The sequence below is a fragment of the Pseudonaja textilis genome, chromosome Z (genome assembly GCF_049901715.1).
Source record: "Pseudonaja textilis isolate UNSWEBS1 chromosome Z, rPseTex1.2, whole genome shotgun sequence".
In the NCBI taxonomy this organism is placed as follows: Eukaryota; Metazoa; Chordata; class Lepidosauria; order Squamata; family Elapidae; genus Pseudonaja; species Pseudonaja textilis.
The window spans coordinates 129300239-129310525 of NC_142008.1; the positions used below are offsets into that span (position 1 = coordinate 129300239).

Below are 10287 nucleotides of genomic sequence, written 5' to 3' on the forward strand. Positions count from 1 at the left end.
AATTGGGAATTAGCCTCCTCTGCTGCTGGACACCCAAATCAGGACAGGCCACCATCACTCTATCAGCGACATCAATCCCTGCCCACGCCAGTCCCTGCGTGCTAAAGGGAGCTTAAAGTGGGGTTGGGGAAGCGGGATCTCTCCCACTTCTTCCAGTTATAATTTCTCTTTCTCCCGTTGCCATATCTTGAGCATTTCCCCATGGCCCCTATGAGAGGGCCTTTAGCGCCACCTGCTGATCAGTTTTTGAATCCCGCTTTATTTTAAACCAAATATGGGAAGTATGTATGTATGTATGTATGTATGTATGTATGTATGTATGTATGTATGTTTTTAACTTTTCGTTGACTGCCTTGAGAAGCCCCTGAAGTTTTCTGGACAAGTTATTTTTTTTCTTCCAGAATTGTTAGCCATTGCCTGCTTTGTAGGGCTGAGAGAGAGGGACTGGCTCAGTGTGTGTGTGTGTGTGTGTGTGTGTGTGTGTGTGTGTGTGTGCGCACGCATGTGCGTGTGCAGACGCATTACTAGCATAGGATTGATTCCCACAATAGACATCAAATGAGCAGAAAATAATTTAAATATAAATTGGTCTTGGGACCCATAGCCTGTCTCTCCAAGGAACACAAAACCCACATAAAATGGAGTTCCCCCAACATCCTAGTTCTATGCCTGGAGAAATATCCTGGTTCTCTAACACCTGCAGGAAGCAATCAGGATCCAGACTGTAGGAAATTCTGGGAGGGAAGGGGATGCTATTCCAGAGGACAGAGGACTTTGGGAATAATGGGAATAAGTGTAACAATGCCTCAAAGATGATTAGAATATTGATTTAGCATGTGGCATAGAGTACATGGATAACAGTAGTAAAATATATATAAAAGGAGCACATAATGCAATAATACATGTATGATGGAATACGTAGTCAATTTTGTAAGGTACGAGGAATTCAAGAAGCTATATATAAGTTATAGTTTACATTTTGAAACATATTAGTTAATGAGAATGGAATAAGTGTTCGCTTATTAATATCTAGGCCATTGATCCAATTAGGCATTGTATTTTATTAGTTGGGGAAAATCTTCTTTTCATCCTGTATAGGCTCTCAAATGGCAGCTAATCCAGTGGTGGGATTCAAAAATTTTTACTACCAGTTCTGTGGGTGTGGTTTGGTATCAGGGAAGGATACTGTAAAATCTCTCAGTCAGAGGTGGTATTTGCCGGTTCCCCGAACTACTGAAAATTTCCACTACCGGTTCTCCAGAATTGGTCAGAACCTGCTGAATACTACCACTGGTCTAGTCACTACTATAAGATCCAGTGTCTGATGAGGAGCATCACATGATTAGATAAGAAATCACTACCGGAGAAGTGACCTTTACTGGAGATGATGACTACTGACCCCCAGGCCTCCCAGTCCAGCCCTACTATCTCACCAGAACAAAACAGCTAAAACCTGGCTCAGAAACAATAACTGTGAAAGGGATCTTGGAGTCCTACTGGATGATCCTTTAAACATGAGCCAGCAATGCGTGGCAACAACCACAAAAGCTAATACAATCCTTGGTTGTATAAACAGGCATAGAATTAAAGTCATGTGAAATATTAGTACTGCTTTGTAAAGCCTTAGTAAGGCCACACCTGGAATACTGCATCCAGTTTTGGTTATCACATTACAAAAAAGATGCTGAAACTTTGGAAAAAGTGCAGAGAAGAGCAGCTAAGATGATTAAAGGCCTGGAGACAAAAACGTGAAGAATGGTTGGAGGATTTGGGTTGCAAGCACATTGCAGGATCTGACTCTGAACCTTTTATAATTAATTTCCCTTTGAAGCTCCTGCAGCTTGATAGGGTTATTTGTGTGCCTCTAGTTAAAGTGATTGCTCTGGATCCTGTCTCCCTGCCTTAATGGGTTAATCCTGTTCCAGGACCTTTGTCTTTCCAACCCTGGGGGGCTAATCTTGTCAGGGGCAGGAAAAAGGGGAGTTCTGGATTTGCCTTGGTGAGTTATTTTTAGCCTGATTCTCCTCATCTTAATGGCTCTGCTTAAGTGTTTCTATTGTCAGCTGTGTTAGCAGAGCTGCTCGGAGTTTTTTCTTTCAGCTGATGATTCTTGGTTTTCTTAAAGGGGGAAAGGCTGAGTTTCTTGGCACTGTCCTTTTGGGATGTACTTCCCATAAAGAGACTGGACAATCGCTTGTCTGAAATGGTATAGAGTTTCCTGCTTGAACGGGGGGTGGAAAATGCCAGGTAACCAACATGACTATAACTTATCTGCATGTCTCAAGTTCAGACAATAACTATAACTTATCTGCATGTCTTAGCCGTTCAGTGACATCTCAAACTGCAAACTGAGCAGCATATAGAACATTTAAACCATTTGAGTTCATGAGGTCACCACTTCCTCCCCAATGGACTCCAGGATGGAAGACTGATAGTGGTTTGACTGAGACTTCTTGTCTCAAGAGGTCAAGAGTAGAAAGGCGTGAGCAGATAGATTTCCTGACCCCTATCATCTGGCAAACTCCCTGGAGCACATTTAGGAATAGCAGTTGAACATGCCCCCCTGTCCCGATCTCTATCACCATGTCTCTTTCTTGAGCTGTGGGTTTGTTTTGGGGTGCCAGTCCCACTCTGATTGGTGGCATGTGGCTTTTTGCGTAAAATGCTTCCAGAATGATATATGGAATCTGGCAGCATCTAGGCTGTGTTAACCACAATCTTTCAGCAAAGAGGCAAACATTTGTCATGACACGGAAGATAACATTCATAAACAATCTGTTCTGAAGAAGCATCAAAGAATAACCTATGGAAATATGGGAACTGCCACCTCCGTGGACCTGTTGAAACCTGCATGCAAATTGTTAAGCAGCTTCCATTCTAGGATCTGATTTCTCTCCTCATTGTAATTGCATCTGCGAGATCATTGAATAAAAGTTCCAGAAAAACCTATTTTTTATTATTATTTTGCAGCCACATCCTGGGGCTTATGTTTCTCTACTTTCCACACACTAAGCCGTGGTTCATTGTCTTGTATTGAATTCTCTTTGTCCAATGCATATTTTCCTGCAAAGGAATGGCTCCTCCAATAGACAGGGTCAGTTTTAAATGCCTTGTTCGTTGAAATCTCCTTGGAAAACAGTGTGGTTCAGAGCTTTATTGTTCCCAGTGTGTGTGGCTACGACACAGTTTATAAATGGAGCTTACTGGAGAAGTGGAAAGAAAGATGGGTGAAGCCAACATAAATTGTTATGGGTGGGTGAGGGCCCTCAAGATTCCCATTCCTGCCTCCCTCATTTAATTGTTGAAAGGTTCATTGCATGTTTCAAGGACATGCTCCATGGTTCAATGCATCTGGAGGGCACCAAATGAGGGCTCTATGTGAGGAGAAAACTGACATACTCAGAGGTACTTAAAACCATATCACTTCAAATCTCTGTAACTCTTTCTTTCTTTTCCTCATCCTCCCTTTTCTCTTTCTCCTTTTCCGCCTCCTTTTCTGGAGAGTCAGGCCTTGGATCCCATCTTCTAGCTTTGAGTCAGAACTTGGACTAAGGTTTTGGGGAACGGACAGCTGATGCAGTTGTATTCATACACATCCCTGTTGTGTCACAAGGCAGGATATGCAAAAAATACACTCAAGTAAGTTATCAGAGAATATGGCTTTTCTGTTCTGCAGCATATAGGAGCTTCTGTGGCACAGTGGTTAGTACCGCAAGCTACTTCTGCAGCCCACTGCCTACAATTTGGCAGTTCAAGTCCCACCAGGCTCAAGGTTTACTCAAACTTTCATCCTTCCGAGGTGGGTAAAATGAGGACCCAACTTGTTAGGGGCAATATGATGACTCTGTAAAACTGCTTAGAAAGGGCTGTAAAGCACTATAAAGTAGTATATAAGTCTAAGTGCTATATATTATGGACGACCCTGAGCAAAGGACCAGAAGTTGTTATTTTCACATGTATCACATGACTTGTATTGAGAATGCGGACTTGGAGTTGAAACAAAGCCAACCACTTGCAAGCAGAAATCCCGATGTTAATTGCAGTACTGAAAATGATACACAGTGACTTCATCATACCATTTGTGTTCTAGTATCTACCACAATGCCACAGTCATGCATTTTTTGTCATTTCTGTCTGATGGGACATAGATTAGGACATGAAACAAATAAACAGGTATAGGTGGTACCTGGCTCAGTAGCAGCATCTGTGAAAGGGATCTGGAGTCCTGGTGGACAATCACTTAAATATGAGCCAGCAAAAAAAAAAAAAGCTAATGCAGTCCTAGGCTGGGATAGAATCAAGATCATGTGAAGTGTTTATACCACTTTATAATGCCTCGGTAAGGGCACACTTGGAATACTATGTCCACTTTTGGTCACCATGATATAAAAAAAGGTATCAGGACTCTAGAAAGAGTGGAGAGAAGAGCAACAAAGATGATTAGGGGACTGGAGGCCAAAACACATGAAGAATGGTTGCAGGAACTGGGTATATCTACTTTAATGAAAAGAAGGTCAAGGGGTCACATGATAGCAGTGTTCCAATATTGGAGGGGCTGCCACAAGAAGAGGGGTGGTCAACCTATTCTCCAAAGCACCTGAAGGCAGGACAAGAAGTGATGGATGGATGAAAACTAATCAAGAAACAACCTAGAACTATAGGAATTTAGCACCCACCCCTCTCTTAGAAAATTGAAATATCCTAGGAAATATTAAAAAGGCAGAATATTTCCCCTAAAAAGAGTAAAAACTCAGAAGCAGAAACTCACCTCAGAAGCAGAAGCTCACCCCCACCTTTGTTAATGGGTGGGCCATTAAGGCCTGGGCCAGAATACTTTACATAACAAAGATCTCCAGGTAAGGCGACAGCAATTGCCCAAAGCCCTTTTAGTGCATCATCATCCAGCAAGGCTCAACCAAGCCTGGGACTCAGGGCAGCCTATAGAGTTGCCCCTGCATGGCCCCATGGGAGTCTGACAACCAATCAGAGTACAAGCTCCAATTCAAATCCCAACAAAGGTTATAAAACCCAGGCACTCTCAGCATATCAGCCCTTTTTGATCTTCTCTTTTCACTTTGGAGCTCCAAGCCATGTGGTCCTGTCCACCATTAAACCATCTTCCCAAACAGCTTCCATGCTTCCAGTATCTTTTTCCCCACTGGGAACTGAACCCAGAAGGATAATTCTTCCAACAGAACTAAGGAGATATTTCCTAACAGTTAGAACGATTTATCAGTGGAATGGCTTGCCTTCAGAAGTTGTGGGTGCTCTGGGGGTTTTAAATAAGAGAATGGACAAACATTTCTCTGGGATGATACAAGATTTCCTGCTTGAGCATGGGATTAGACTAGAAGACCTCCAAGGTCCCTTCCAGCTCTGTTATTCTCTTACTCTGTTAAGCCTGCCTTTAGTTCAGGGGAAGGAGAGATACTTACACCACAGGCCGTATCGGCATTCTCACTGTTTGTGATCTGTAGCCATTATTCTGTGAAACCTGGCACATCTTTTGCTTTCGTTAGACACTTATTTTGGATCTGTTCCTGGGAAGCATCTGTAAAAGGGAGGAAAACAGACTCTCCGGGGTCTTAGCTCATCCCTTCCATCCCTGGGCTGGACATGGGAAGGCCACTGATAGAAAAAACACAGCATATAAAAGCTCGCAAGAGAGAAGGCGTCCAATGAATGAAGTTGCATTGTTCTTTGTTCATGTCTCTTTGTGGGGAAGTGGCAACCTCCAGTGTGCAGCTGGATGGGGACAGCAGCTATTCTTACTTGGAGAAGGTAGTTTCAGTTCAGCTTTCCACTACTCACTAAGCAGCCCATCCTAATTTGGATAATCTGAAACAAAAATATATACTTCTTCTATTTTGAAGTACCAGACAGATGGCCCATGCAAGAAAGTGAAGAAGCCTAAGAAGGTGGAAGGAAAGACACCGAGAAAAGAGTAAAGGTAAGAACTTGATGTTCTAAGGCAGGGAAATTTCACAATGTAAAAGGTTTGACTGCATATTAGGAGAATTGTTGGACAAAAGCAGAGGAAAAGAAGGAGGGCACAGGAAGGAGGGACAGTAAAGAGAAAAATTTCACATGCACGCTTTTAATTCAAGGAGATCTTTGCTGACCCAGAATTCCTCTTATGATTGAATGGGTTAAAGGCAAGAAAGTTGGGTTGGCAATTATTGTAAATTTTGAGATTGTTCACAAACCAACCCCAAAGCCAAGCTATGTTCTTGGACTGTCTCCTAAATCCTGCCCCAAGTTTTAATTTTGCAAAGGGGCTGCTTTTCTCCTTTCTATCACTTTCTCTCTTTAGTGGGAAACGAGTCTAGACTACTTGCAATCCTTTTGTATTTTCATTTACTTTGTCCTAAAAAAGTGGAGAAGGAAAGGAGGAGGAGAGAAAGGAAATTCATTAAAACTGAAAATCTGCAACATCTGCATTTTTGGTTCTTTCATGTAAACAGCTCCTAGCTTTGTGCAGCCTCAAAGCCTTGTGCAATTATCCATTATCATTTTATTTACTGTTATTCTACAAGCGGAAGATGTAAAATTCAGCAAAATTGGCAGCCAAATGCCAATTTTGAGTCAAAAATTTCAGTTGCTAAGCAAGACAGTTGTTAAGTGAGTTTTGCCCTGTTTTATAACTTTTTGTGTTACGTGAATCACTGCAATTGTGGCAAATGGGGAAAAATTCACTCAACAACTGTCTTGCTTAGCAACAGAAATTTTGGGCTCAGTCATGGTCATAAGTTGATGACTACCTGTATGAACCCATTAGAATATTACTACTAATCTTCCTGTATCACCTGCTTCCTCTAGTACATTTTTCATGATTTGGTCTCTAGTCATAAATTAATAGTTTACCTTCACTAATTTCAGGCAGTTTTAATGCATCCGAGGAATAAAACTTTGCTAAGATTTCAGTATTTTTATTTACACATTTTATCATTCACTTTCCCTCAGATAACTTCTTGTCATATTAAGTAGACTGTGTTTGTCAGAAAGTACCCAACAAACACAGAGAGGTGCATGTCCTGAAAAAAGTGGTGTTTAGGGAAGTACAAACAATTTAGGTTATTTACTTTTTGTATAGAGAAGGACTGTGGGGTTTTTTCTTTATTTCATGTACAGCGGTAGCTCAGGGGATGGTGCAGTGATTGGATAATGTTCTTCCCATTCTACTTTTGGTCAATTGAAGGAATTCAGTTGATTTTGATTGACTAAATCCTTCTTCCTTCCTTCCTTCCTTCCTTCCTTCCTTCCTTCCTTCCTTCCTTCCTTCCTTCCTTCCTTCCTTCCTTCCTTCCTTCCTTCCTTCCTCTTCCATCCATCCATCCACCCATCCATCCTGCAGTTCAGTTTCTCAATATGAAGAACTTTGCTGGGATCCAGCAAGTGGAATTTTCTCCAAATGTTTGGAAAAATCCCACTTGTCGAATTTGTGCCTCCGTTACTTGAGCAGCAGAAATCCTGAAAGAGAACCAGCGGCTACTAAAGAACAAGCAGGGCTTCAATGAACCTTGTCGATTCTCCTCTTCTCTTGTTTTGCTTCACTTAGTTCCCCCCTCCCTTCTTTAACCTTGATCCTGATTTGTAACTATAAGTTACAAACTCATCCCATTCTTCATCTTCCGTGAAAGAAGATTCCATGGGACACCAAATGCTATGACCATTTCACTCTCCGTTCAGGCAGAGTGTGGTCATTTTCACTCATAAACAGTGCTTCCACCTCCCAATCTCATGTGAGCAGTTTGAAATCAACTCATAAAAATTCATTTTATAGTGACCTATCTCTTTTGTGCACTGTCATGCTTGCATACTTGGAATCTATTTAGGAGGGAGGGATGGAGAGAGGAGAAGGAAGGAAGGAAGGAAGGAAGGAAGGAAGGAAGGAAGGAAGGAAGGAAGGAAAGACTTAGCCAATCACAGTGAAAATGATTTCCATCAACTGACCAAAAGTAGAGTGGGAAGAACGGAAGGAAGGAGTGGATGGATGGAAGGGAGGGAGGAAGGAAGGAAAGAAGAAAAGAAGGAAGTAGAAGGAAGGGAGGGAGGGAGGGATGAAGGAAGGAAGGAGAGAAGGAAGGAGTAGAAGGAAGGGGGAAAGGGAGGGAGGGAAAATGGAAAGAAGGGACAGGGAGGGAGGGAGAGAAGGAGGAGGGACAATGGAAAGGAGAGAAGGAAGGAAGGAGGGAGGGGAGGAAGGAGGGAGGGAAAGAAGGAAGGAAGGGAGAAATGGCCTCCTGAATTAGATTTATTTCTCTTATCCCTTCTCTTGTCTCCATAGATGGCGGCTTTGGTTACCGGTCTGGCCCGACTGTTTCAGCCAACTATGATGCTCCCTGGAGGAAACTCTGATGGTCTTGGCCTGGCCCCATGGTACCTCCTCTTGGGCCTACGCCTGGTGGCCCTCCTACTAGCCAATGACCCCTGGTCTTCTGCAAAGGCAGACCTGGTCTGTAACTGGACGAAGACAACAATGGAGGAACATCTTCAGCCTTTTTGTCAAGCTCTCTGCTTCAACCAACACTTCTCTTCTCCCATCTCTTCAGTATGGGGGCTTGGCTTTTTGCTTGGCCTATTCCCCGTGGGGTTTATGGGGCTCATAAGTGTTGTATCCAAGCACCAGAAAAAAGCTACAAGGGCAGCAGAGGAAAAGCAAGCAAACCCTGATGATGTCAATTATGCTATGGCGGCTACGGAATTGCATCCCTCTCTCAAAGAAGCCACCTCAGAAAGAAATGTAGCTGCATCCGATGCCAAGATTTCTACTCTGTCTACCTGGCACTTAGCAGCATCTGCTTTTCTGGTGATTTTTGTCCTGGTAATGGAGTTGATATTCCTCTGGGTTGTAATTGCTCTGCAGATTCCGTTGGTGTCTGAAACGACCTTCCGGTGTCTTCTGGAGAGACAGGCCTGTCCCCCAGTTCTTGAATGTGTCATGCTGGGCCAAGTGGACAAGAAAGTAGCCTTGTGGGGGTTGATCTTCACAGCCATCGTCAATGTAGTTGTTTGCCTGTCCTGCCTCCTCTTACGACTTGTGAAGATATTCCGGTGCCACCGGTGATATGTGTGAACAGTGACAAATAATAATAATAATAATAATAATCCTTCTACTAGCTGCCCCCAAAACTTGCCTTTTCAAGTTCTGTATTTTCAAGAATAGTATTCCTTGTTCTTTGCCATCTTTGCCATCTTCCATCTTCTTTCATGAGTTTTATATATATATATATCCAAACAAAGCTGAATACCATACATGTAAGTACTCATCATATATATATATATAAATAAATACATATGAATGGCTACATTTTTACTAGAAGTGTTAAATTTTGGAACATGTTGTGGACAAATAAATCTAATAAGAAAGGAAAAGATGTGAAAGTTCTGAAATGTGTATGTGTTCTGACCAAGGCTTCTTGAGATACTAACAAACACGTTAGCCCCCAAACCCTTTTTCTTTATTTCAATGGCTGTGAATTTTATTCATTCACAGCCCATAATGAGTCTCAAACAGTTTGTAAAGAGTCCCAGGGAAGTCCTTCGGGATAAGGCTGATAAGCACGCACCTTTATCTTTCTTGAAATGCTGCCAACGACTAAATTAGTTATACAAGGCCAAACAGAGCACAAATTCAACACAGAGCTTCAGGTTTTAAACCGACCAGTACAAACAAAGTTGCTTCCTGCAAAGGCTCATGTCCTTTTGCTCTTCCTTTATGTCTTATGGGAGGGGACAATCACCTCCAAGCCTTACTCCCAAGTCACCTCTTTTGTCTTAACTGTTCTTGCCTTCTGGCAGCTATGTGCATGTGTACAGTGGGAACAGCCCCCCTCCCGCTTTTTCTGCCTCTCGCTGTCAGATTTTGGAGGCTCCGGAGTCAGCACACATAACTCCCAGTTGGCCTCGGCCTCATCTCTGTGTTGGATGCAGGACCCTCATCTGAGTCCTCCCCAGACTCTCAGACTGGCCAATGTTCCTCCCCACTGTCGACTCTGCTGCCATCTCTGCAGGCTACCATCAGACCACAACAGTATGTTTATAAAAAGTGGTATTCCTTAGGTTGAGAGAGCCAGTGTGGGATAGAAGATAAGATGTTGGATTGACATCGAGGAAACCAGGTTTAAATCATTCCTTTGTAACAGAAACCTCTCTCTCTCTCTCTCCCTCCCTCCCTCTCCTTTACTTCTCCCTGTTGTTGTGAGGAGGTATACTGGTGGTCCATGACCTATGACTATAACGGAGCCCACAATGATTTTTGAATTATTTTTAAACTATTCACTCCCT

The 10287-nt window shown here is 42.7% G+C and overlaps 1 protein-coding gene across 2 annotated transcripts; it reads left to right on the forward strand.

Moving 5' to 3' along the window:
• Positions 1-5673: 5673 nt before the first annotated feature.
• On the forward strand, positions 5674-9344 carry LOC113443602 (uncharacterized). Of its 2 annotated transcripts, XM_087915462.1 has the most exons (3): positions 5674-5781; positions 5874-5950; positions 8288-9344. In XM_087915462.1, the coding sequence occupies exon 3, from the start codon at positions 8288-8290 to the stop codon at positions 9065-9067; it is 780 nt and encodes a 259-aa protein (XP_087771588.1). In that variant the 5' UTR covers positions 5674-5781; positions 5874-5950; the 3' UTR covers positions 9068-9344. The 2 variants fall into 2 exon arrangements, with proteins under 2 accessions (XP_087771588.1, XP_087771589.1); XM_087915463.1 differs by having other exon boundaries at positions 5679-5963.
• Positions 9345-10287: the final 943 nt, after the last annotated feature.